This window comes from Scatophagus argus, chromosome 14 (genome assembly GCF_020382885.2).
Source record: "Scatophagus argus isolate fScaArg1 chromosome 14, fScaArg1.pri, whole genome shotgun sequence".
NCBI classification, from domain to species: domain Eukaryota; kingdom Metazoa; phylum Chordata; class Actinopteri; family Scatophagidae; genus Scatophagus; species Scatophagus argus.
The window spans coordinates 5,070,572-5,097,476 of record NC_058506.1 but is presented as its reverse complement, the minus strand read 5'-3'; the positions used below and the strand labels follow the sequence as shown (position 1 = coordinate 5,097,476).

Genomic DNA, 26,905 nt, shown 5'->3' with positions numbered 1-26,905 from the left:
AAAGAAACAAATACAGATTAGTACAATGGCATAAAAGGTGTGTGGCAATGGGAGACAGATAAAATTTATAAATAAGTTTGTAGTGTTGCTGTCTTCTTCAAATACACAGGAGAGCATTCCAGAGTCAGCAGTTAAACAACTTATTCAACTTGAAGTTCTGGTTTTCACCTTTCTCCTTCTGCAAGAGGAACTGCAAAAAATCTTGGACAACACTGGACCTCATGGTGCAGATACTGTTGTAGCCCTCTAAAATGGGGAAAGGGATGGCACTGCTGGGAATTCGATTCCTGTGTAAGAATTTAAGGATCTTAGAGGCATGTGCCCCTAACCGGTCTTTGGTCTTGGAGAATATGTCAACAAAACCTGTGGGGGAGGCGTGGAGGAACACAAGAAAAAGGGTGGAAAGACATTCATGGTTAACATCTCTACAATCTGCTTACAATAGCTATTCAAATAAGGTTGACTTTGTTGACCCTCATAAACAAATCACATCTCATACCTGGAGTTAGCGAGCATGCCTGGAGCTGTCTTATCACATGACTCAGCTCTCCCTTTAGATTAGCTCCATTGGAGTTCTTCAGAGCAATGAGCATACTCTCTACATCCACCACCCCATCCCCCTCTGCATCAAACTGTCCAAAGGCCTGAGACAGGGACAGAGACAGAGACTTCATACACAGACACATCACTCCCATTATCTCTCACCATTGCAAACCTACACTGATATAACTTAAAACACAAATAGGCCAGCAATTGGTATCCCTCATTTATAGGGTACAAAATACGATCGACATATATTGCTTATTATTAAGTTATAATGTTATTATATTAAGTCATCTTTTGAATTGAACAAAGTAAGCACTAACTCTGTGTCTCATAGGGGTAGGATTTTTACAATACCTATTCTAGTGTGTAGTATTTAAAGTATAGCAATAGAATTCCGTGTCTATTCACACAAAGACAAATGCAGTACACATTCATTAGTTAACCCATTCATCAGCAACAACAGTTGTCCGCCAACAAAGCTGTGAGTTATGCTGCAAGAGGAAAAAGCAGTGACAACGACCCTGACAAGCAAAGGCGACACCATTAAATATCATTTGCATTGGCTCAATGTACACTTTTGAGATCACAATAAAGATGTCAAGATAAGCCCCTTCATGACCATGCAGGGCAACCATGTGTGCAAATTAGTCACCATAAATGGGCAGGAACATAGCTTTAAACCGCTCAAACCTCATAAAGTAGCCAAACAATGACATTTCACATTTTTTGTTAAAGCTACATTTGTTTTTCTAGGGCCATATACCTCTTCACACTCATCTCTCGTGGCATCTCTGCTCTCTAACATCTCACAAAATTGTTCCATATTGACAGACTCTTCTCCTCGGTTTAATCGGTCCTCCAGCCACCGCACCAGGACACTCTCATTCCCGGCCAGGACAGACTCCTGAATGGTGATCCCTGAGTCGCTAATGCGAGCCGCCGCTTCTCTCAGTTTCACTTGTTCTAAGAGGACCCCGGGACTAGGTGGTCCACTGGTGGGCACGGACACGTTATTCGACCCCCTTCCGCTTTTACCAGTACCGGAGCCTTCGCCGCCTCCGACGCCAGTGGCCGCAGAGGCCGGACTGTCTTCCGCGAAGCCAGGGCTCTCAGTTTCTATGTCTTCCTCGTCGCCGCTGCCTCCACCGCAGCCGCTTTCTGCGTTCCCCATGCTTGTTTCACCGACCTAGGATCCTCCAAAAATCTCTGCGGCCCACTGGGTGTCAGTTTCGAAACGCTTGTACCGGTCTGTGCTTAGACCTCTACCCTACAGCTACAGCCCTCCCGTTCACTACTACCGCATTGACGTACTGTACGTCCGCTTTCCTGGAACGTCATTTGCGTCCTTAGTTTGCGCACGCGCTTAGATGTTTTAGTCACGGAAGCACCTGAGTTGTTGTATGCGTTCACAGCTTTGCTAGGCTTATGGTGGTGTGAAGTAAATGGTTCAAATGCGTTAAGGGACAGCATGTTCGGCTATGTAACGTTATGTGTCGCGTTGTTATCACTGGTAGTGTTGTTCCTCCCTCGTGAATGGTCCTTTAAATTTGGAAAAGATTCAACCTCGGGGCCCCCTGTGCGGCTACTGAACAGCCGTGAATTATCACTGTACAGCGGGGAGGAAGGCAGCAAGGGCCTCTACCTAGCCATACTGGGCAAAGTTTTTGATGTACACAGGGGACAGAAGCATTACGGACCTGGTGGTGCTTATCACATTTTGGCAGGTGATTTCCTTGCCCCTATTGCATAAATGTTTCACCTAACAAGAGAGTCAACATTAAAATATAAAATTTATATGGGGGGGGGGCATACAAATTTGAGTATGCTAAAAGAAAAAAGCCCGTTCTGATATATTGATATAAAAATAAAGTAAAAAATGCTATGATTTATGCAATTATTTTGTAACTGAATTTAACAGCTGTTGTTGTTACTGCCGGTTCTAATATTACAGCAGTTCTGTGTGTGATTTGTCTAAGTGGTGTTGCCATACCACCCGATGCTGAAAAACACAGCAATCCTTCAACAAATCTAAGCTAAGATAAGGTTAATTCCAATCTAATAATAACACATAAACAGCTAGAGTGCAACAGTATCTACTGCGCTGTATTATGTACAGTATGCGCCTGCATTTTCAGGCAAAGATGCCTCACTGGCCTTTATCACTGGGGACTTCACGGAAAGTGGTCTGACAGATGATGTGTCCAGCCTGTCCCCACTGCAGATGATGGCCCTTTATGACTGGCTGGCCTTCTATCAGAGGGACTACCAACCTGTAGGTATGTGATGTTCCCCAACCGATTACAATACTTTCTATGGCACAGGCATTTCCTCCAAAACAAAATTTTGTCAGTGGTTACCATGGAAGCATCTCGCGAGATGAGATTCTGTTCAGCTTTATTTATTTATTTATTTGGTTTTTTTATATAGAATTTGTTGACATGTGACCCAGCTCCTAAGATTACTGTGATGGATTGTACCCAAGTGGATTTACTCTTTAAGTACTTTACATACTCCACTACATTTTAGAGGAAATACTGTAATTTTTATTTCTCTAAATTTGATTGTTACAAGTTACTTTTTATATAAAATCTACCCTGTAGAAGGTAAAGTATCATTACAGATATTAAACCACTCTTACATTAAGTTGTTAAAAAAACAGAATATCAAAACACTGTGAAAGGAGCAAGTCTGCCTCATGACTACTTTTATGTATAGCTTATATTAAGTCCATTTTTCACATGCTACTTCTGTACTTTTACTTTCTTAAAGGACTGTGACATCTTTGTGACACTGTGCATTAAAATCCTGATTATCGTGCTAAGAGTATTTTATGATTCCTCAACATTTCTAGGGGTCTTAACCGCAGAAATAAGTAGCTATAAATGGGTTCTTCATAAATTAAACATTAAGCTAGAATTAGTTACAGCTTGTGCAGTATTTTGAATTGCAAAATTCTATGACTGATGTGAAGTGTCCCTAACTTCTCCTTATCTATGGACATCCATCATCTTCAGTGAAATACCAGCCTGTCCTATGTTGAATCTCAGGTCTGGTGATAGGTCGGTTCTATAGCAAGACTGGGCAGCCCACGGAGGCCCTTTTGCAGGCAGAAGCAACACTAGCAGAGGGCCAGCGAATCAAAGCCCAGTCTGAGGCTGAGATGTTACGCTTTCCAGCTTGCAACTCACAGTGGAGCGCTGCCGGGGGAGGAAGAGTCTGGTGCTCAACTAAGAGGCATGGAAATTATTCTGGCCTTGTCAATTATTAACAAGCTTACAGAGCATATGATGCATGGTATACATAAGGATTTACAGGACTGGTTTGATTTCTTTTCTCTGCAGTGGTGGGGTGGAAAGAGGCTGGACGGGTGTCCCCCGCAAGCTCTTCTCTCCAGGCTCCAAGGGCGTTCGCTGTGTCTGTGTTGAAGACCCATCAGCAGCAGAGGAAGACCCCAACTTGCAGAAGTATGACGGCTGCCTTCCACTTGCTGACTCATGCTCTGTTCAAGAGAACTAATCTATGGGCCAACCCAGAGAATGGACTTATTCATGGCCTGCTTTGCCGCAGCACAAAACTCAGGAAAACTTTTATAAATCACATCAATGAACTTAAGCATAATAAAAAAAAAGTTAGAATTAAAAGAAATTCAATGCATTGGTTTTTTGATGACCTTTATGTAAAGTTGTCCTCCCTTTCTCTAAAAGGATACACCAGGAAGAGACAGGCTAGATATCTGAGCATACAGATACAATATAATGTGCATAAAAGATTAAACAATGTGCATAAAAGATTAACAGAGGCAAGATTTAGGTTTGTCACAATGACAAGCACAAACTGCATTAAAGTACAAAACAGTTGTAGTGGTCAAAAATATCACACATTTATCTGTACAATTTAACAATACTTAAAGAGGCCCCACTACTTGGCCATGCCTCTGCTCCACATTCTCCCCAATGATCAGGAAATGCCACGGGATCTTGATAAAGTGCACCTGTTAGGCTTAGAAATCAAGAAGCGTTAAAATGTGATGGGTCAAGACGACAACTTGACTTGAGGCAACATTGTGGGGGCTATGATCACTACTTCTTACACGGACCGCATGGCAGATCAAAAATGGAATGTAATCATGTGGTGACTGATTTTGAAAGTTGATTTACGATTATGACAATGACTTGTAAAGGCTACAAATTAAATGACATGCATAGGCATAATAGGCATTTCTGTAAATAATGAGGATTGTTGAGAGAATTTTGCTTTGGGGCCAGCGTTTATATTCCTCTCATGCTAAAATATGCTTGTTTAGGTGACACTTTCCCAATTTGCCCTGTTAAAAAAGTTAAGTATCCCATTTACTTTGGCTGATGCCTATGCACTAATTGTGGAGATAAACTCACTTCATGAGGAATTTCATCTTTGTCCAATTGTGCCATCTTTCACCTCTAAGGTAGTACAGTGTTACAACTCTGACTCTAACTGGAACAGATCTCACTTGAAAATAATGCTTAAAAAGAGATGTGTTGCTTTCCCTTTAAATCCTCCTTATCTGTCCCACTTCACCAGTCAACACAGTGTTGGGGTGACAGAGGAAGAGTGACAGAAGAAAAATTACACTGAACTTGGTGATCGTTCAGTCTTTGTAGATCTATTGATCTTGGGGCATTTTACAGTTTCCCCTCTTGATTGACAGCAGTCTCAGCTCTTATATAAATGCAAGTATTCATGTTGTAGCACAGATTTTTTTTGTCTTCAGACAGGAAGCATAGCATGAAGGCTGCTGATGGTGAAATATCCCAACAGAGGACAGAAAAAAAACCTGCCCCCTAAAGGTGACTTGATAAATTCCATCTTTGAATTGAAATGTCTAGAGAGCAGCTACCTGCTTGTCATAAAAGATAATCATTACAAACATCACTGAATTTGGGAAATTGATTGACAAGCTCTGTCCAACACCACCGAGCTGGAGAGCTGCTAATATCCACTTTAAGATACTTTGTTCAAAACAGAAACAGAAAGACAATGTTTCACTTTCTATTAGAAACATTCCTCTAGAACATTAATAGTTTTTCATAGATTGGAATAGTATAAAGGTGATGGTCCATAGCTGTCCGGGAATCTCGTTAGTTAAGTCTGTCCTGCTACTGATGTCCCCTCTCCTGGTGTGCCTGAATAATTGTGCCAAGTTGGGCCTGGCATGGCCAGTGGCAGAGGGTGGAGGATATCCCGGCCACTGCATTATGATACCCCACCCAGAGTTAGTACATCAAAGCAGATGTCACACACCCTCACCGGCTTGTTCAAGTCAAACTTGATGATGGGTATCTCCTTTATAGAGCACTTGTGGCACAACAGGCGCCCACAGTGGCGGCTAGAGTTAAAAGTGAACAAGGAAACAGAGTTAATCTTACTGTATGACAAAAAATGAAAATTTAAGCAAAATAAATAAAAATAGATTATTTATTGTATACACACACGCAAATATACAGCATATATAGTTATGCATATACTGTGTAAAAAAGGAAAAGCCATACTACTAACCAGTGATGTTTACGTGTTGTAACACCAAACTTGGCTGCACATTCATAACAGTTGGACCCATCACACCAAGGGGGCTCTTTGGACAGCATGTCTACACAATACATTGGAATATTAAATTATTAACCCAGAGATCAACACATACATAAATGTCAGAATATATCGTTTAATGTGTGTGTTATTTTGATATATATGCTGTATGTCTTATAGATAAATTAAGTGTGAAAAGTTACCTAGAAGGCGGAAGAGCAACTGTTTTGTTGCAACTTGGTAGTTGAAAATGTTGATGCCCTGATTATTATTGACGCCCAGTCGAGCACCAGCCCTCACAATGGCACGGCACAGGTTTGCATTTCCTTTCATGTAGGCCAGGAGCAAAACTGCCACAAAATACACCTCACAGTCACTCTGGCACAAGTATACCATCGGTTATTAAAAACAATGGTAATTAATACAGCTACAGTACCAGTGTTCCCTTCATTATCTGGTTTGTCCAGAGGGTATTCGGGCATACACTCCAGGAACAACTCAAAAATGGCAGCAGCGTTCTCTTTCCCATAATGACCTAGCACATGCATTGGTGACTGACCCCTAAGCAGATATAAAAAGATGAAAAGGACACAGGCAAGTTGACATTTAGTCTTCAAATGTTGTGTTTATGTGCATGTATATGTTTAATGTGCTGTCGCAAAAAAGTTTGACCTTACTCATCTTCAGGAAAAATGCTGACTATGAAATAAAGTGAGTGTACCTGAGATTGAAGGCCTCAGCATCGATGTTGGACTCTGTAAGAAGGGTTCTGACATTGTTAAGGCGGCCCTGCATCACAGCCAGATGCAGAGCTGGGAAAACAGCAAGGAGAACAGACAAAAGAATAAAATGTTATTTTTATGGATTATGGTGTGTTGGGATAATAAAGGATAATCACATACACAAGAGAGTGTACAGTAACTTCAACTGGATTTTTAAAGCTGAAAACTCCATTGAACAAGATAAGCCCAAAACAAATTAGCGCTGTCGGGACAACGCTGCATTTTAGTCTCCACCACAATAAAGTCATAGCATCTTGTGTAAAAAAAACTGAACTGAACTTTTTATCTAGTGAAATAGTAATATGGATATCAGTACATGTGGACAACTTTTGGGGTGAACTTAGCATGCAAAATCCACACAAATGAACATCCATCTCAGTTGTGTAAATTGCTGATATTTGCATGGATGCCTTTGACACTGCAACACTACAGGTCAAGTCACTGCACCAAAATATAACCGCTGATATCTGGCTCAAAGATTGTCAAAACCTCATAGACAGCAGTTTCTATTATACTGGGTTTGACATTTTGTAAACTTTCACTGTTTTTTTTTTGTTTTTTTTTTTAAAATGACAGTCATTACTGTGAAACTGTTACAGACATATTTTGCACTGCTTATCTAGCAATAGCGAACATCAGTATTGGGAAGGCAATCTACTTATTTATGGCTAAGAGCAGAGTAGTCCTGTACCATGTATGAGAGATTGGCCTCCCAGTCGACTGGTAATTTGATTGCTGTGTAGATTGGAAATTTTGTTAATTTGAGTGCTGACAAAAGCATAAGAATAAAAGAACATAAAGTACCATTATTTCCATTCTCATCCTCAGCAGCAAAGTCTACACCATTCTCCAGCAACACAGAACAAATAGTGGCAAGGTCTTGCTGGGCAGCCAAATGTAGCGCCGTCTGCCTGTGTTTGGTCAGCTCATTTACTTTGGCTCCAGCAAGCAGCTGGAAGCAGAAAAAATGCAAACCAGAAACAATATCAACTGCACCACTCTTTCAATGACACTTAAATGAGCATTAACAGTAAAGGCAGACGACCAAAAAGATATGAGGTGTCTACCAGATTGCGGACAATGATCTCAGATCCCGCCTGGACAGCCAGGTGGAGAGGGGTGAGTTTGGCTGCATCCTGAACCCTGGAGTTAACATTGGCTTGGACACTGATGAGGAACAGGACACTTTCAATGTCTGAATTTTGCACAGCCACATGGAGAAAATTACGTCCTTTGTTGTCCACCTGGACAGAAAGAGAAGTTTGAGATCAAGAGTGATTAACACTGTAATTGTACATCATTTTTATGAGCTGCTACAAGGACACAAAGTGGTTTATGTCAGCACTACCTGTTCAGCAGCACCTGGTTCCCTCTTGAGGATGGCCTCTGCTGCCTTGTTGTTCTTGTGCGTCATGGCACAGGCAAAAGGGGTCATTCCCTGACGGTCACGAATGTTTAGACGTATGTCTGGGTGGGAAATGAGGAGCTGTATGATGACATTGTGCTGGCTGCTAATGGCAGCATGGACGGGAGCTCTGCCTTCTGCATCCTGACAGAAATAGACAGACAAAGGGTCAGGAAGAAGAGCATCTTTGCAACTCACACAGTATTCTCTCATTAGCTGTATTCTGTAGTGGTAGAGAGCAAGCAGGGCTGTGATGAATAGTTTCCAGAGCTTTGTTTATAACAGGGGTGTCAAATGTACAGCCCGTGGGCCGGATCAGGCCTGCAAACGGGTTCAATCTGGCCCGCGAGATGATTTTGTAAAGTAAAAATGTAAAATAAAAGAAACTGCTGTTCCAATTGCGTCCACTGAACGGCGCAATAGCAATTGTGTTAAGCAAGCAAACTGTTTATACTGGGGCAGAGCAAGCAGGTCAAGCAAGTGCAGCCAGTCTGTGCCGAATTTTTTTTTTTTTATTTATTATGGCTTCTACTTTCAACCTTATGTGCTTTGGAACCCTCATTGCCCCAATATGTCTCTGTCAAAAAAGAGAAAAGTGGACGCAGAGTGCAGAGTGAGTGAAAGAAAAATGGTCACACTCCTATTTATTCACGGAAGTGAATGGGAAAGCTGTGTGTTTGGTGCGTTCACAGCATGTTGCAGTGCTGAAAGAATATAACTTTCGTCGCCACTATGTGAGTCTTCATGCTGACAAATATGACAACTTTCAAGGACAGCGGAGAAGAGAGAAGGTGAATGAACAGTTGGCGGGCCTGAAGAAACAGCAGTCTGTGTTCACTCACAGCCAAGACATCAGTGACACTGTTGTGAAAGCTAGCTACCTCATTGCTAATGAAACTGCAGTGGCTTCAAAACCATTTAGTGAGGGTGAATTTGTAAAAACATGCATGATGAAAGCAGCGGAGATTGTGTGCCCTGAAAAGCGCCAAGCTTTTGCAAACATCAGCCTGACAAGAAACACAGTTGCAGACAGGATTTCCGATCTTTCAATGGATTTGGACAGCCAGTTGAAGCAAAAAGTAAAGTTATTTATTGCGTTTTCAGTTGCAATTGATGAAAGCACGGACATTACAGATGTTGCACAACTGGCCATTTTCATCCATGAAAGCTAAAAGATGCCAGGTAACATTAGTCAAATAAACTATGCAGCCCCACTTAAAGTGCTAGTTCTGTGATCTGTGAAACAGTTCTCTGAATCACTGAGGCATTGTGTGTTTGTGTGTTCTTTTTCTTTAGAATTTTCAAATAAACTTGAGGTGTTTTATGATTAATAGTGATATTGTGCTTGTACTATTTTGGGCACACTGTCCTCAGGCTCCAGCTTTATGTTTTATGTTGATCATATTAAAACAATTACAATCTAAAGCTGTTGTTTTTAAGTTATATACCATGATTTTACCAGTCCGGCCCAATTGCGAATAGATTTTCCTCCATGTGGCCCCTGAGTTAAAATGAGTTTGACACCCCTGGTTTATAATCTCGACATCTGACTTCTAAATCAACATTAAAAGGCTGAAACACATGTAATCATTCTATCTGAACCCAGTAGTTCATCCTAATGTCATTAGTAGTCTACTACTTGTAGGATCAGATGCTTTTTCCAACTTGCGTGATTCAAACAGTTCCAATAACTCAAACTTTATTGAAAAAATATGCATGTAATCATTTCCAAAATTTCTTCTTCTCGTATGAAAAACTTCTGTTTTTGCATTTAGTCATTCAAAAACAACAAGTTAAAACTATTTGCTTTCAGCTGGTAGCCTTTCCTGCTCAGTTTTCAGACTGCAGTCAGGGAGCAGGGGAGATGTTTCTTTTCCTTATGGGCAAAGTCCATTGTTGCTTCAGGATTAACCCAAAACAACACTTGGCAACATCATGTTAGTCTTGCGAAGCTGCAGCCTTTATGTAGTGACCAACAGTGACTTGTGCTGTACAGTTACTGCTAAACTGACTCTCTGCTCATTCTGTTCCTCCTGCTTCCATTCAGTGCCGCTCATGAAAAAATAGACTTTCGGTCCTGTAACTGCCTGCAAACCTCAATGAAACCTGCAGTTAATGACTGGTTATTATCTGTTCGTCTGTACAAAACTGTCAAATATGAATCACTGCCATCAGTTTGCTGCTCACTCTCTCTTGCTCAACCACACACATTACGATACTGCCCTATTCTTTAAAGGAGCTGCCACGCAAACCTCACAAGAAACTTGGAACAGCCCTGGTAGTATCAGACAGAAATGGGCCCACTCATGTGACAGGACTTACCTGAGCATTAACATTAGCTCCAAATTCTAGAAGGCACTGCACCACCTCCTCCAATCCCCAGCTGCTTGCCAGGTGGAGGGGCGTTTGTGCATCTCGGGCCTCTTCGTCTCCTTCCCCGTTAGGGCCTGGCTGTCTGCTACTGTTCACGTCACAACCACTATATACACACACACACACACACACACAAGTAGGTTCAGACAGCTAGTTACACTCATCTCAGCAACATCAAGCTTAAAAACTGTTGGCTCTTTTGATAGAATATTCATGATAGTTAGGGCCTGTGAATATTCTCATTCATGATAGTTAGATTCATTATATCTTCAGCTGTAGAAGAAGAAGAAGAACTTTATTAGCAGTATATATATTTTTACATACACATACTGAATTTGACTACTGCATTTATCCCATCCTTAGTTGAACACACATGCAACACCCGGCAAATTACATGCAGTGAAACACACAGGAGCAGTGGGCAGCATCAAGCGCCTGGGGGCATATTGGGGGGTTAAGTGCCTTGCTCAAGGGCACATCAGCCAGCTAATGAAGGTGGGGGGGCATTAATCACTCCACCACACCGAAATTTTTCCTGCCCGTCTGGTGGGGGAATCGAACCGGTGACCCTGCGATCACAAGCCGCTTCTCCAACCTCTAGGCCACGGCTGCCCCCCCCAAAAAAAATGTTCAAGCCGGGACAAATTGCTGCTTTATTCAACTGAAGACTAAGCCAGCACAGCTAAGAGCCCCCAGCTTCACCCCATCTCCAGTTGGCATCTTTTAGAGCACTCGCTCCATGTGAGGTCACTTTGGACTCTCTCCCCCAGCCCCTGTACCGATATTCTAAAGTACAAACATTAAAAATTGTGTTTTCTTTTGCCAGGATACAAAGTGAAAACAGTTTAGACAAACATGTGCATTCATGGCTATAATGATATAATAAGTTTCCCAAACCCAAATGATATGGAGACTGGCTGACCTGCGGATGAGGAAGCAAGCGGAGACCTCATTGTTCTCATCAACAGCTCTGTGCAGGAGAGTCTGCTGGCAGCCAGAGGGCCCTTGGCTCCAACATGTTGCATCACAGCCATGGCGGACCTAGAAGGGACATACGGGACCACAGCTCTATAAAACATACAGTGTATACAGACTATAACAAGGTTATAATGCAAACTACATGCTACTAGCTGTGGATACAGGTGTTTATGAGACTATGAGCAGCTGTTTGTCTTCAGAACATCAGTGATTCATCGTGACTTTCCACTTTTTGGAACTAATATTTGGTCGCTTCAGACATTTTCAATAAGGCTGATCATGAAGATGATTGATGTTAGACATACAAACATTGCTACTGTTTCAATTATGTTTTTACATTATTATATTATCATGATGGATGGGGCAGAGCAAGTATATGGATAAAATACCCCTAAAAGTCTATTTTTTAACTCAAATATAACTAGAACACAGGCACACATGGGAAATTGTACTGGATATTGGCGCAATATAAAATAAGTGGAGGTGATTGCAGGCAGGTTCAAACCAACAAGTGAGCATAGCAAACAAGCCTGGCAATGTTTGTTGCCAACAAGACAACCACATACATCTATCTCTGAGGCGTTGTCTAATTATGGTTTCATCTAGAATTAAGTTTCATGACAGCTAACAACAGGAAGTATACCAGTGAAGAGCTACGATGTTATTATGTTCTCCAAACTGATATGAGTACGCATTTATCTCACCAGTGTGGATGCAATATCTTCCAGGCCATTCTCCAGGGCAAGCCACAGTGGAGGGTCCCCTTTGTCATTCACCACAGACATATCAGCTCCTCTTGTGCAAATAGCATCCACCACCAGTGGCAGCTGGTTACTGATGGCCAACTGTAGTGCTGTTTGTCCCTCCTGGGTCCTGGAGTGGAGATTAAAGTACACGTGTAGTATTCTTGGATACTAGACAATGGAAATTTATTTGTCTCTGCTAATGGTACAAGGACTACTTTCCTGCCTAATAATTTAATATTTTTTTCCTCCTTCATATATTTTGGGTCTCATCTTAGATCAATATGTGTTTATCCTGCAATTTACCTATGAAGTGAAGCCTATTACAAACAAGTACAATTTCAACAGGCACTGTAGTAGTTACAGGTAATTTCCCCTCAGTCTTCCCCCTTTATTTCCTGTAACCACTCTACTGTTGGCTAACTAATAAAAGGTTTACAATTAAAAATTATTTACAACTGCAGTATAGCCGAGGTATTACCTAACATTGATGTCTGCCTGATGCTCAAGAAGGAAGAGGGCACTCTTGCTGTCTTGTCTTTGGATGGCCATGTGAAGCAGGGTTTGTCCATTGGACATAGTGTCATTGATAGAGGCCCCTGAGCCCAGCAGCTGAGCTGCTATGGTGTGCATACCTGACAGAGACAGATACTACATGTCATACATAGATCACCATGCAGTTCTGTAATGCAGTTCTGGTTGTGCCCTCCAGAGATAATCTGGATAATGCAGAATCAACTGTATTACAACCTCCCTGTGGAGGTGTAGTGCTATTTACCTGTCCAGAGGGCCAAGCCCAGCACTGTCTGGTCCATGGAGTCTTTGAGACTGAAGTCTGGAATGATCTGGAAGTTGTTGGTGGCATGAAGTGCATTGGCTGTAACAAAGCCATCAAGGAAGAAGTTAGTGGATCCACTTGATTTGAGGACACTAGTGATAATGTGTAGTGAGCTAAAGTGTTAAAACCCTTAAAACACATTCCTTGTTTGCATTTTGGTTACAGTCAAATGTATGAAACTCCCGAAACACAAACTGACCTTTTTGCTCAAGGATGACAGACACCACATCTGGGTGGTTGTGAGCAATGGCCAAGTGGAGGGGGGTCTGCATAGACACACCAAGAGTGTCATCAGGTAGCGCCTTCTGGGTCTGCAGGTTGGGGTTGGCCCCCTGCTGGAGCAGCTCTGCGGTTAGGCTTGCCAGGCCATAGCGACATGCCGTATGAAGCGGGCTCTCACCCTGAAAGACGAAAGGAAGGAAGTAAAAAGGAAGTAGGAAAAGGAAAGGAAGTAAAATCTTTATTACTGACACCTAAAAACTTTATATTTATCTAAGTTATTAAATTGCTTTTTAAGGTGTCCAGTTATAAAAATTTGACTGGGGGGGTTGTCATTTTCTCCAGCTATCTGTAAAATGTTACACTGTATTTCAGTTGGCAACCCTTGGAAAAGACAAACTGAAGACAAGACCTTCAGAAAATTGATCATCCATGGCACACTGTTGTAAATGTAAATAAGAATTTTACTGTTGAAAAGGTCAAACTACTTGCACACCAGGTTTGATTATCAAAACCATATAACTGAATTGCCTTATGTTCTTACATACCCATTTGTTGACATGGTTGACCTTTGCTCCATGAGTAGCTAAGAAAAGAGCAGCTGCCTCATTGCCTGTCCGAGCTGCTCTCTGCATGAGACAGTTGCCTACAAGGGAGATGAAAATGTGCTTAATGGCACAAGCATCATTGCATTTAAGAAACAACTGAAGTGAGGGTATGGAACAGCACCTGTGGTAGTGTCAGGTGCATCAGGATTGCTTCCTCTCTGGATAAGCTGGGCTGCAAAACTGTTCTCGTCAAATGAGGTGCCGTTCACTACTGGAGCATCGTCTTCAAATGGGTTTACTGAGGGGTCTGAAGACACGGTGATATACTGCAGGGCCAGCCACAGAGCGGTGCTGCCCTCGTGGTCTTTGAGTTCCAGGTCAAGTCTAACAAGATGGACAGATTACATGCAGTATTATTATTAGTATTATTATTTTTTAAATAAGCATCTTATAAGTATTTATATACTATGTTAAAAAACACAGCTCACGAAGGTGGGTTACAATTGTTTTGTACTCTTCCTATTTGTCATTATCCATTTTAGTCAATTAACTAGCTATGATGAGCTCATAGGTAGGCTAACTGAACACTGAGCATAATGTGTGTGGGATTTATCATCTCAAAAACAAACTCAAAAATTCCATTTGAAAGCAGAATGGAACTTACTGTTTGCACTGTAGTAGCTGGTTGAACACTGGCTCGTTCCCTGATGCCACAGCTTCATGCAACGGAGTTCTGAAAACAGCAAATGGCAAAGCTGAAGCGTCATCATAACTTGCACAGTAGTTGGACGCCTTTGTAATCCAATAAAGTTCATAAACCAAGAGCCTCATGACCTACCTGCCCTTGCTGTTCTGCATGTTGGGGTTGGCTCCTGCCTTGAGCAGAGCCTCTGCGATTCGTGCCATGCCGCTCATCACTTCTGCAGAGTGTTTCTTGGGGCTGAAAGAGCAGACCAGGTGAAGCGGGGTTTCCACTGCCCCCACTGTGGCTGCATTCACCTGAGCCGAATGGCGAATCAGGAAGATGGATGCAAATTCATCACCTGGAAGATTAAACCCATGAAGGAATAAAAATTATGTTATTATGCATTAATTTGAACATGCAATGCTCAAACAAGAAATAAAAAAACTTAAAATGTTAGAGTGGTATCTCTTCCGTGGTGTTTAGTGAACAATTTGATAAGGTGATTTATCATGGCAGGTAGATTTTTAAGTGAACATCTTGAGACCATAGAGCTTATTTTTGACATTACCTTAACAGAAAAAAACAAACAACAGTACCTCTTTGGATGGCCTTATGGAGAAGGCTCCAGCCACTCTGGTCTACCATGTCCACATCGGCTTTGTTGTTAACCAGAGTGGTAGCAATACTTTCCAATTTACGTGAGAGAGCCAAATCTAGTGCCAGGTCACCATTATTGTCCAGTTCATTCAGCTTGCCAGGTAGCTGAAATCAAGAGATAAGAACATCAAAACAATAAAACATGTTTAAAGCACAATGGCAAAAAGGGTATTCAGTGAGCAGTTGATAAAAGGTATCCGTGGGGGACCGACCTGTGAGTCCATCTCGATGAGATAGAGAAAGACCACATCTTCTCGCTCAACTTTGATGGCTTTGTGGAGAGGATACTCTGTTTTAGACTTGATCATCTTGTACAGAAGTTGGGCACTCATGGTGCTGAAATCTTCTTTTCTCAGATCATCCTAATAAAAGATAATCAGTGAAGCACAACAAAGTGTCAGTGTCATATATCAGGACTGGCCTATGATGGAAAAGATCAGTGAATCAATGATTTTCTGAAGACAGAAACATCAAAATAATGTTAACAGGTTCTTAAGCTGACAAATTACTTGTTTTTGTGAAACACAGTTATGAGACCTTGAGCCAGTGAAAACAGAAAAACGAAGACTGATCCTTTTTCTAAAGCAAGGTCATAAAGATAATCTTGAGTTTTGGCCTTTATGGATTTACTGCATCATAAATGATGAGATGATTCAAACCCATGAGATGATAGAGCTCTGACCTGTCGAAAGAAGTACTAAAAAAGACAGATTTTCATGCCTCAGGACTTATGAAAACTGAAGTATACAGATGATCTCTAAATCCAAACAGCTGGTAGCAGAAAGCAAAGCAACATGGTTTGATCATGCATAATTTGCATTGCCAACAGCTCTGAGTAGATGTCTGGAAAAAAAAAAATCATATACTCCAAAGATGTATGCACCCACAAACTCGCCCTAAGTTGCTTTGCTGGCTATGCACAAACACTGTCTAAAGGTACTCACCCAGTGACTGGCGATGATCTCCCCACAATAGTTCATCAGAGTGGTGGCATTTAGCTCCTCAGCTGTCTGGTAGAAGCGAATGCAGTTCCTGACATTCACCGAGGACATGACGCCTTTTTCACACCTGTCCCAGTGGAGAAATAAATATATTTTCAGGCCATTAAGCTACGTATGTTGCTCTACAAAATGATACACTGCACTGACACTGCCAATTGCAATAATTCAAGTATAACTGTAGCCTGCAAAGCAAAAGTCAGTATTGTGCTGACCTCTCTCTGAGCAGCTGAAGCTGGAAGCGGTTGGCCAGCTTCATCAAGTCAATAAGAAAGGCATCATCCTCACTGATTTCCAACTCATCGGTGTATGCCCAGCGCAACATTGCCATGGCAACCTCAGGTTTGCAATCTAGAAAGCCATGTTACAAAATGAGAAATGTGTACACTTAGAACACTAACCTGTTGTAATTCTAACATGATAAGAACCATTTTGTACCAATAATGAAAATAAAACATCCATTTTTCTTTCTTTCTGAAAAACACGTTTTAGAAGTTCTGTCACTTGCTGACATTTGAATACAAACTACACTGATTACTGACAAACAGGCACAAGGGCCAAAACCAACCCAGATCAAAACTGTGTCCAATACTGGACTTTGACAGCACCCACAATCCACTCCTAAATAAATATTCAGTCATCATCTATTAACCCAAAAGCATGTTGACTAACAGAGGGGTAGGTACATAACAAACGGATTTCATTATGTTTGAAGTGACTCCTATAAAACAGTGACAACACAGCAGGGTTGCTCACCAGATAGGTCCAATTCAGAGGTGGAGGCCAGGTTGGCCAGACTCCAGACATCACTGCGAGCAGCCAGCACAAACTTATGGGCACTGAGCTTCTCCCCTGCCACTTTCACTTTCAGATCACTGCAAAACCAACACATCCATCTCTCAGACACAAAGTATATTTTGCAAATATTTCAAGTCTTCAATAATGTTAGAAAAAAGGAAACTCTGCAAGTGAACTTATGGAAAAGTCTCTCAGGATCTCATGATCTTATGATACAAGTCCATCAGCTGCTCAAATGCAGCAAGAGGGTTTTCTATCGCATAACGCACACCAGAGCAGACACACAGCTATATAATAGCTAATATCCATTCACTTCAACCTCAATCCTCACCTGTACTGTTCCCGCTGATAGAGGTCGCCCACAATGTCCAGCAGACGGCTAATGAAGGTGTCTGCAGCAGGGGAACCCTGGCCAGAGGTCTGGGCAGCAAGCACGGCACAGCGCCTCTCTGTGTCGGCCAGCTTCTGCTGCATCTTCACATATTCTTGCCTGAGCAGGGCCAGGTGCTTCTGCAGCTTGGCCACCTCCTCTGTCCCACAACAAGGTAAAAGAGAGAGACGAAGGACATAAACAACATACAAGGTAACAAAAATAGGTTAGCAAGACACTGGAAGCAATTTAAACCCTTTGGTTCAATGTTCTATAGTTCCAACAATTTATCTTCCAAAATGTATTTGTTTTAATGAGAATATAACTTAAGTTATTCTTACTTTGCATATTCCTGTCCCATTACTTGTTTAAAACACTTGCACAGAAAAACATTTTCAGCTTTCTTTATACAAGCATATAGGAAATTTCCAAATATTAAAAACAGACAACAGCGATTTTAAAGAAAGTATTTCTGTTTGACAGTGCTTTCTCTGTTCCTTTAAATGAAATACACTTTCTACAGATCTTTGTGTTACAACACTAACTCATGTCTCAGCCAAGAATTTCACTGAGGCCCATTTCCTTCCTTTAAACCAGTTAAGTTTTAGTGGGCAAAGAATGCTGAGGCGGCACCTTACTTTGTCTTCCCTTGTAAACCGTTACAGCTACTGGTCATGAGGAACAGAGGGGGGAGTGTTTCTGAAAACCACCTGATCAGCTTAACACAGGAAAGGCAGTGTGGTGAAGCAGTTGAGGACCAACCGACCAGCCACTGGACAATTTTAATAAATTCACCTTAATCATTAATGCATTTGGAAAGCAAATATATACATGTAGATCTGAAAAGAGTATCCCAAGTCAACTGTACATACGACAAACCTTCAACATATAGAAACAATGCACCATAATCAAGCTTGTGCCAAATGTATTCCATTTTTGTCAATACGACAAAACACAGTGAAAATTTTGCCACGTCTCAACAGAACACAGGTATTGCAAAGGTCATTTTAGAGAAATATGAAGATCTTCCCTTTATCATTTAAGCGAAGGCTGAGACAATCATTTAACAAAACCAAATAAAAAGATCTTTTCTGCTCGGTAGCAAAGAAGATCCTGCATATACAACTCTTAACACCCCAGAAAAAGAGTTTGTTCTCTGGATTCAAGCTGGTAAGCAGATTTCCCTTAAGGAGGAACACACAACAGACGCTCCCTTATGTCTAGGCCAAATATAGGTGGTGCCCTTGGCCATGGCACTTCTGCCAGGTGGTGCAGATGATACCTTACGCGGAGTGACACACCTGCCCTGCCCTGTTCTGTTAAGTCCCCTGCTATCTGCCATCCATTTAACAGGACTGATAACAAATAATGATTTTAAAGAGTATGTCTTCACGAACGGAATAACAACCCTTAACAGAGCGCTAACTGTTACTTAAATTATAGCTAGTATAGATAATGTAACGTTACATTGTTTGATGAGATCCATGATATGGTTTAGCTAGTCATTATCACCATTACCTGCAAACTCTACATGTTAACATAACGTTTTTTTTTTTCTTTCTAACCTGTAATCTGCCTACACAAAAAATGTTCTGCGCAGCCCAACCCACCAACACCAGCCCTTGCCCGGTTCGGCTAACTCTTGGCGATAAAAGTCAGCTAGCAACATCATCGAGGGCTAACGATAGAGCTTGCTCACTGGCAAGCCGAGTGTGACAAGACAAGTGTCGCATTGTTTCGTATTTTCACCCACAGACAATGCACAGTTTATCAAACTGCCAATGCACTAGTTGATACAGTCCACCAGTTCAACAAGCATACGAGGAAAACAGGGAGTGTACCAAATAGTAAAAAAAAAAACAATCTCATACCTTCCGCCATGTTGCTCAGCGTTAGCTCCGTGGCCTGATGCTCTCTATCGCGATATGACGAAGAGGCCGATAGTAGGCAGTGGTGCTGCGTTCAAGTGTTTACTCAAAACGCGTTAATTGATGGTTTATCATATGACAATTACTGTTCTTTTTGCAAGGCCTTACAAAATGTTGATGTATTATACTTAGTTTAACTCGTACTGGGTTATTACCATCTCCGGAATTGATTTTTTCTCTACTTAAGGGTATAATGTGTTAATTTTCTGTTAATTACAAAAAGTTGACAGCTCATTCAGTGTTCTATGATTTCATTGTGAGCATAACTTGACCTAGACGAGTGTCTGACCCGAAGCAACATACATTATGTTCAAAGTGATGAAAGGTCGTCAATCTCGCGTTGCTTTAATGAAAGTTTCTATTCTAACTTGTGCTGCTTTCAGGTGCTCGTGCTCTTCTACCGTTAAGTTGTGCTGATGTGCCAGCCACAAATCTCTACATCAGATACGGAAGTGCACAGTGGTCAGTCGACACAGCAAATCCTGTCATTTATGCAGGAACTAGCAAATGTTTAACATTTTTGCTCCGATAATGACTTAAGGGATTAATCGATTTTCAAAATAATTGGCAATTCATCTTCTTTTGATTAACTAACCTCGCTGCTAGAAATTAAATAGGTCTACTGTACATGCATCTTTGTCAGGAGCTTGGTGACGACCAAAACTACAGGTCAAGTCAATAATCTGCTCACCGAGTTCTTGAAAAAAATGTGAGGTTTAAGATAATGTACATAGAATAACATTTTTCTGCTGATAAATTTTGCAGTGAGAGAGAACTGTCAAATGATTGAAGATAGATTTAGTTACATTACATAAGTAAGGTGTTGTGGACTCATTTTTGAGACAGTATTGTTTTCCCCTACCACTGGTGATGTACATTTTCCATTAATTTTACTTAGGAAAACTAAATATGACTTACTTGATCAGATGGTGAATGAAAAAACACGAAAAACATATGGGATTCAATTTGTAAGACAATCAAAACTGTCACAAAACTGGACAAGAGAAACAGGTGTGGACCACAGCTAGAAATGCATTTTCTTCACGGTTAACCTGCCATGTTACAGTACCTCAAATAGGTCATGTAGTCAGCAGTGTGGTTTATCATCAGCAACAATGAAATAATTTGGTGATTTAAACCCAAAAGGAAGTTAAACTCTGTGAATGAAAACAGCTGACTACCAGATTTTATATATATATATATATATATATATATATATATATTTATGAAACTGCACGCTCTTGGCGCTTTGTCTGAAATCCACGATAAATGATGCATGTAAATATTATCGCAAAATATTGTTTGGAATATTGGAAATTAACCAACGGAAGAAATAAATAAATGTCATTTACACACTGAAAACATTTTGTGTAAATGAAAGGTTTCTGTTGAGCAAGATGTACTTCCCGTTGTACCCAAAACACACCCTGAATTAAATACACAAGGAAATATTGAAAAAAAGTCTTATTTTAGAAGAACTCACTACAGGTGACAGGTTTCATAACATGAAAAATATACATCAGTATTTTGTCTTTGTACATTAGGCAAATCTGCAATAGTTCATTGAGCAGAAAAATCATGAGATTGTGGATCGGGGAAAGAGCAACAAAAGGGGCGCACATACTTGTATACACAAACACACAAACATTCGCAAACAAAACCCCGGAAACATTCAGCAAAAAACAAAACAAAAATACCATAAAGCATGCATAACAATTCCTACTGAGGACAACACAGACGAGGAAAAGAGAGGTTGGTAAAATAACTGAATATTGGAGAAGAGGACCTCAAACTGTATCAGGATATCAAACATTAACATGTGTACACTTCATACTGGGGGAGTTATTGCTACACCAAATTGTTACCAATATTCTAATAATACAGATTCCCTGTGTGCTGGCTATTAATTAAATTCACACATAGGCAGTACACAATTTCTCAATTTTTTTAAAAACATTTTTTTAACACTTGTTCAATGCAGCGTGAAGTGGCCAGGCATTTTATTAGGAGGCACTTTTGAAAAAGGATCAACAAAACTTTGCGTGCACAAAAATTAAGGGTCGTGTTGCCTTTCATAAGTCAACTGAGCAGGATGGTAAGACTTGTAACTGACAAAGAAAAACAAAATCATTCAGGGACACGTCATGATGGCGAGTTCTGAGAATGCCGAAGAACCCACAACGGCTGTGTATTCTAATATGGCGGTATTCCTCGGGAAAACCCTTCATCAGTCACGTCATTCACGCCTCGCTTGAATCAATCAAGCTCTTGATATTCATCCAACAGCATTACAATTCTCTTTCTATTTAAGACCTGTTAAAACAATCTAAAGAGAACGAATGCATGCTGGAGTCAAGAAGGGGAAAATGGACAAAAATATATCTATCTGAACCAGAGCTACTCATTTGGTCTACATGCCTTGATGGATGGAAAGGGAGCTTATATATTATCCGGTTTAGTCTGTGCTATATACATGTCTTTACAATATCTTCCTGAATGTTGAAGCAGTTCATAGACTTGAAAAATGTTTTATCATCTTCTGGGGTTGTTTTATTTATTTTTTTTTTTGAGTTGGCACTTGCTTGGCGGTTTTCTGTCAGCCTTGGTAGTCACTGTTATGTTCTATTGCAGCCTACAGTAGCCTGCCTGTTCCCGCCAAAATAAAGGAGAACAAGCCTGACGACGGGGTGGAAGAGTGCAGGAAAACAGTGCCATGTTGATTTTCAATTGGAGACCTGCGGGGGGGGGGGGAGAAAAAGAAAAAAATGGGAGGAAGTCCAATCACACAATTCATTACCTCAACAACAGGTACAAATATCAGCCTCCAAAATGACAGCGGAATCACAGTCTCTCTAAAACAGGCCGAACTTAAACTGAACAATGGAGCCTTGATGAAAGGAGGATTTATCGCAAGACTGGTGAACCACAAGACATTGTTATTTAAAGGGACAGTTCATCACAAAATCAACAATACATATTTCTCCTCTCATTTGAGGTGATATTTATCCATGTAGATTGTTTTGCTGTGCGTTGCTGAGTTTCAGAGATGTCCGCCTTCTATTGTAATGGAACTAGATGGTATTTTGCTTGTGGTTCTCAAGTGAAAAAATACACTTGACAAACTCAACAGTCTAGCTGGACAAGTAACTCTACAGGTAAGAGGAAAAATACGTATTTTTGAACTTGGGCTGAACTGTACGTTTACAGTTAGTACAACAGGAAGCCAATTTTGATCAGCTGGAGTTAGTGGTGATTGGTGAACGAAAGATTCTGAAAAGTCAAAAATACTTGCCCTGAAAATATGAAGCTAGATCTTTGCTAAACATCACTCAAACGCAGTTTCTTGGCTTTTTCGTACACAACGGGCAACTTTCCTTTTGAATGCACCATGTCTGTCCTCCCTCCACTCTTTCTGCACAGGAGAAAAAAAGACAATACAGATGCTCAATCTTTATATCTTTCATATTGCATATCTTTTCTTAATTTCATCACTGTATTTGCTTTAATGGGATGAGTACTGCTCAAAATCAGTCATAACTTTGTTCATACAAAATCAAGTAATTAATTCAAGTAATAATACATTTACTATTTAGTGCCCGCTAAAACATAAACTAGCAAACCCTTGGAATTTACTGAAATTTGTGGTTAAAAAACAACAACAAATATTTAAGACCAAGATCACCACTGGATGTTGAATTGAGCAGAAAAGCACATAAATTTTAAGTTTACCACCACTTCTAATCAACAAGTACACTTACTGCAGCATCCACATTTGCTGGTGAGTCACCATTTGGGTCTGCCAGCATAGAGATAACACTAATCATGATGGTTTCCACTGTGTGGATCGGCAGCCAGCGCTCTTCTGGCTTCTCGTAGCCATACTTGTCCTCCCCAGGCTCGTGCAAAATAGAAATACATACATCTCCATTCTTGTCAACTGAAAAAGTAAAATACAATATATGAAGCAAAAAATGCTTATTCTTTATTTCGATGGATGCTAACATTTGCTTTAAATACTCGTTAAGCTTGACATTTAGTCAATCAATAACCAAACTGATTAACGATACCATTTACAAACAGTGCCCATAAAAATACCTGCCTCTGACTGCCAATCTGACTCAATATTCAGCAGAGGCACCTTTGCTAGCAGTTACAGCTAGTCTGCAACAGTATGTGTATGCATGTATCAGCTTTGCACATTTGGACAGTCTAATTCTTCCCCCTTCCTCCTTACCAAGCTACTCAGCTTCTATTAAACACTATGGTCACAGTGAGTGAAAAGCAATTATTAAGTCCTCATACATATAGTGAAATGGATTTTGGCCACTCGTAGAGGTTAGCACTCATTTTAAATCGATTCCTGCATAACTTAATACCTCATGAAGATTCTAAAAATCTTTTCTATTTACTTGTGTTATTACTAGTTTGAAAAACAGAATGAAAGTATGAAACAAGTGAAGATAATTTCTTTTTTAATTTGGCATGTGCTAAAACTGTAGCACATTAACATGTTATCAGGAGTAACTATTAAAGGATCATTTATATCCAACCTAAAGCTGCTGAGGCTTCTCCAGAGTGATAATAGTGCATTTCAGTTTATTTTGTGTACCATTTTGTTCCATCCAGTACTTCTCGTGAGTACTAAAGTAGAAAAAAAAAGAAATCCTTGTTTGAAGCTAATTCATCCACTGACCTTGACCTCTTACCGACCTTGCTGCGTGAATATATGCCTTGGAAAATTTCTTTTACTTACAATAAATAATAATAATAACAAAAAGCTGAAGATTGAATTAATGCAACAAAGGGCATGGAACAAACTTTACGTTGAACTTGTATTTAATGAACTGCAAATAAATATTCTTTGTATTCACACATATTACAAAGGGCCGATTTTTCTAAAATAAACACTATGTTGTATAATAGATATAACATATGTCTGAGAGAGTAACAACCTTCACCTCCACAAACATGTCCACAAAAAAAGGCAATTATCATTCACGGTATACAACACCTGCACCTACCATTAGGGTGCCAAATATCTGTGATAAATTTCATTTTAGGTGGCCTGAGAGGGTAGTCTTTGGGAAATGTCAGATGAGCTTTAAACACACCACCTTCACTGTGAACAAACAAGATCAAAAGAAAGGCAAACATTGTACAGTTTACAAAACATCTATCCAGCAATAGAGACAACATACAACATAATTACATCTCTCCTGCTATGTAAGAGACAGATATACTTACTACAGTGTGTCTGGAGGTCCTATGATAAGGACTTCCCATCTGTAGAGATCATTATCCTCTATGAGTCCTGCTGAGAATCCCTCCACTGGATTTTTGTTCAGCTCTGGATATAAAAACAAATGTCAAATTCAAGTGGTCATTGTTTCATATCATGGTACCTTCAGTCCATTACCTGGACTGATGTGGTGCTTTTGTGAAGACTGCTGAGGAGACAATATTACTGTTGTCTTAGGAGGCCTTGCTTGGTGATTTAGTAAGAAGCAGCATGGAGTGAAGGGTCAACTCTTCCTTAACTGCACTGCAATTTTCCAGATATGTTTTCATAGTCTAATTCAGGCATGTCAAACCGGTCCACAGGAGGGCCGGTGTGGCTGCAGGTTTTCTTTCCAACCAAGTAGCAGCACACCAGACTTGACTCATTTAATCAACTGATCTCCGTCTTCAGACAGTTGATTGGTCAAACGGTGTGCTCTTGGTTAGTTGGCACAAAAACCTGCAGCCACACCGGCCCTCCTGTGGACCGGTTTGACATATGTGGTCTAATTCAACTGAAAGTTATGCAGAATAAGACATCAACTGGATAAGGAATACCAAAATCTATGTAACTGTCTATCTCCATGTGCTTTCTGGTTCATTTCCAGATAGAGAAGATTATTAACTTCTAGGCATGTCATATTATTTGATGATTGGCAGCCTTGCCAGAGGAACAGTATGTCCTCTCTGAGTAGACATGTATAATTTCTCAGTCAGTTGACTGGCATTCTACCATTCTGCACACTAATTTAGAGCCATGTTCCTAAACAGATGCTTCCTTGTTACAAGCGAAATCTGACAACTTTACTTGATGTCTTCCAAGCTCCACCGCATCAGGTAAAAACCCTTTCAGTGTCACTACAGATTCTATTGAAAGTGTCAGTCTATAACACATGACATGTATTTGCCAGTCAAACTATATCAAACTCATTTTTCAACAACATCTACAATATCCAAGTATATGTAAGAATGAAAGGAATACGGTGTATTTCAAATTATTGACATTTAAATTAGTTACCCCATTTAAAAATATTAAGGTCCAGATCAACTGCCGTCACAATGAAGATAATATCTTAAATCTACAAAGGAGTACACTGTGTCCCTGACGATCATAAACAAAACCTGAAATGTAGCATCAGTGCCAAAAACCCAAAAGTCGGTTGCTTTTACAAAGCGAGTAATATGTGGGTAGACAAATTTAATTCGCAGCTGGGTCTGCTAAAATAACGAACAGAGATAACAGGAGATTGACATTAGTTAGCTTGGGGTGTTGAAGCTAACAACAGTGACAGCGGCTAATTTTAGCCGACAGATGCAGCGAGCTGGCTAAATATGTTAACAGTTCTATATGGTAAGCAGAGGAAAATGGGTCAACTAGTGCAATGTTACTTAGATTTATCCATAAGGATAATAGCTATCATCATGTTAATCACAAATCTGGTAAACGCCATGTCTAAAAGAAGGAAACACCGCATGTTATGTCGGTTAAAATATATGTAAACACACCGAGTCGATCGAAAAGCTAAATGCTAACGTTGGGCTAACTGCTTCCAGCTAGTCCGATATCAGAAAGTCGATGGGACTTCTGACAGCGGCTTTCAAGTGAAATCAGTTACAACGTCGAAACAAACATCTAAATGACTTGGTCTCCAAACACTGAAGGCGTTTATTTTTCAAAAGAGAAACGTGTCTGTCGACTTCCACTGCACTAATCTCCACGAAGCGCATTTGTCATGGGACCTTAACGTTATTGTGGAAGGTTCAAGAAAACAGTTTGCGCCAGCACCATCGTTTGAATCACAGCTAACGGTAGCATTCGCACAAGTGACAATGTTAGCTTGGCATCCAGCATCAGTTAACATCAAGATTTTATTACCTGCAAGCTGTCTCCTGAGTAACAGCGCTGACTGAGGCTCTGTCATAGTTTAGATAATGTAATGCAGCTATGTTCAATGGCAATACTTTGAGGTAACGGCGTTAATTTAACGTTCACCACACAGTGTTCCGTCCCCTCTATTTTCCGTTTAGCATTCTCGTCATTCTTCTTCGTCGCCTTCTTCTGCTACTGCTACTGAGTCTTCTTCGTTAAAATTTTTACCTCAGTGGGAATCCTTATTGATGCTTTACTGCCATCTTCTGGACATTCGTTTGAGCTCAATCTACTCTTAGATTTGCAGCAATAAAAGAAAATCAAAAGA

At 40.5% G+C, this 26,905-nt stretch overlaps 4 protein-coding genes across 4 annotated transcripts in view; 1 reads left to right on the top strand and 3 right to left on the bottom strand.

The window, feature by feature from the left end:
• Positions 1-1,842, bottom strand: part of zzef1 (zinc finger, ZZ-type with EF hand domain 1) — a 31,152-nt gene extending 29,310 nt beyond the window's left edge. The window contains exons 1-3 of the mRNA XM_046411663.1: positions 1,310-1,842; positions 500-644; positions 169-363 (exon numbers count right to left, since the gene is read on the bottom strand). Of these exons, the coding sequence (XP_046267619.1) occupies positions 169-363; positions 500-644; positions 1,310-1,717 (748 nt within the window). The 5' untranslated portion in view covers positions 1,718-1,842. The remainder of the gene's footprint in view (positions 1-168; positions 364-499; positions 645-1,309) is intronic.
• Positions 1,843-1,873: 31 nt separating this feature from the next.
• Positions 1,874-4,447, top strand: LOC124071047 (neuferricin; the record flags this gene model as incomplete). Its single annotated transcript, XM_046411476.1, has 4 exons — positions 1,874-2,270; positions 2,682-2,822; positions 3,594-3,780; positions 3,888-4,447. Coding segments are annotated over 4 exons (900 nt in total), but the record flags the coding sequence as incomplete, so codon positions are not given.
• A 1,111-nt stretch (positions 4,448-5,558) lies between these two features.
• On the bottom strand, positions 5,559-19,481 carry ankfy1 (ankyrin repeat and FYVE domain containing 1). The gene is made up of 25 exons (XM_046411664.1): positions 19,374-19,481; positions 17,464-17,662; positions 17,091-17,209; positions 16,550-16,685; positions 16,281-16,404; positions 15,549-15,698; positions 15,276-15,441; positions 14,833-15,037; positions 14,659-14,727; positions 14,176-14,378; positions 13,995-14,092; positions 13,427-13,628; positions 13,168-13,266; positions 12,871-13,024; positions 12,351-12,519; positions 11,591-11,709; positions 10,618-10,774; positions 8,239-8,439; positions 7,958-8,134; positions 7,695-7,842; positions 6,830-6,920; positions 6,545-6,669; positions 6,312-6,458; positions 6,082-6,172; positions 5,559-5,911 (listed from the first exon to the last, which is right to left on the bottom strand). The coding sequence occupies exons 1-25, from the start codon at positions 19,381-19,383 to the stop codon at positions 5,779-5,781; spliced, it is 3,492 nt and encodes a 1,163-aa protein (XP_046267620.1). The 5' UTR covers positions 19,384-19,481; the 3' UTR covers positions 5,559-5,778.
• Positions 19,482-20,879: 1,398 nt separating this feature from the next.
• Positions 20,880-26,786, bottom strand: ube2g1a (ubiquitin-conjugating enzyme E2G 1a (UBC7 homolog, yeast)). Its single transcript, XM_046411665.1, has 6 exons — positions 26,584-26,786; positions 24,675-24,777; positions 24,452-24,549; positions 23,189-23,367; positions 22,723-22,842; positions 20,880-22,165 (listed from the first exon to the last, which is right to left on the bottom strand). Exons 1-5 carry the CDS (start codon positions 26,627-26,629, stop codon positions 22,756-22,758), a joined length of 513 nt encoding a protein of 170 aa, XP_046267621.1. The 5' UTR covers positions 26,630-26,786; the 3' UTR covers positions 20,880-22,165; positions 22,723-22,755.
• Between the last annotated feature and the right edge of the window lie 119 nt (positions 26,787-26,905).

What these genes read in the sequence shown, in the direction of transcription:
- ankfy1 (XM_046411664.1), bottom strand. An exon ending in TGCACCTGACACTACCACAG is followed by an intron (nt 14,093 to 14,175) that starts GTGCTGTTCCAT and finishes TCTCCCTTGTAG; the next exon opens with GCAACTGTCTCATGCAGAGA. An exon ending in GCTGAGGCCTTCAATCTCAG is followed by an intron (nt 6,670 to 6,829) that starts GTACACTCACTT and finishes ATATCTGCTTAG; the next exon opens with GGGTCAGTCACCAATGCATG.
- ube2g1a (XM_046411665.1), bottom strand. Translation starts at nt 26,629, where the DNA reads ATGACAGAGCCTCAGTCAGCGCTGTTACTCAGGAGACAGCTTGCAG. An exon ending in ACTCAGGAGACAGCTTGCAG is followed by an intron (nt 24,778 to 26,583) that starts GTAATAAAATCT and finishes TTTTATATCCAG; the next exon opens with AGCTGAACAAAAATCCAGTG. An exon ending in GGACCTCCAGACACACTGTA is followed by an intron (nt 24,550 to 24,674) that starts GTAAGTATATCT and finishes GTTTGTTCACAG; the next exon opens with TGAAGGTGGTGTGTTTAAAG.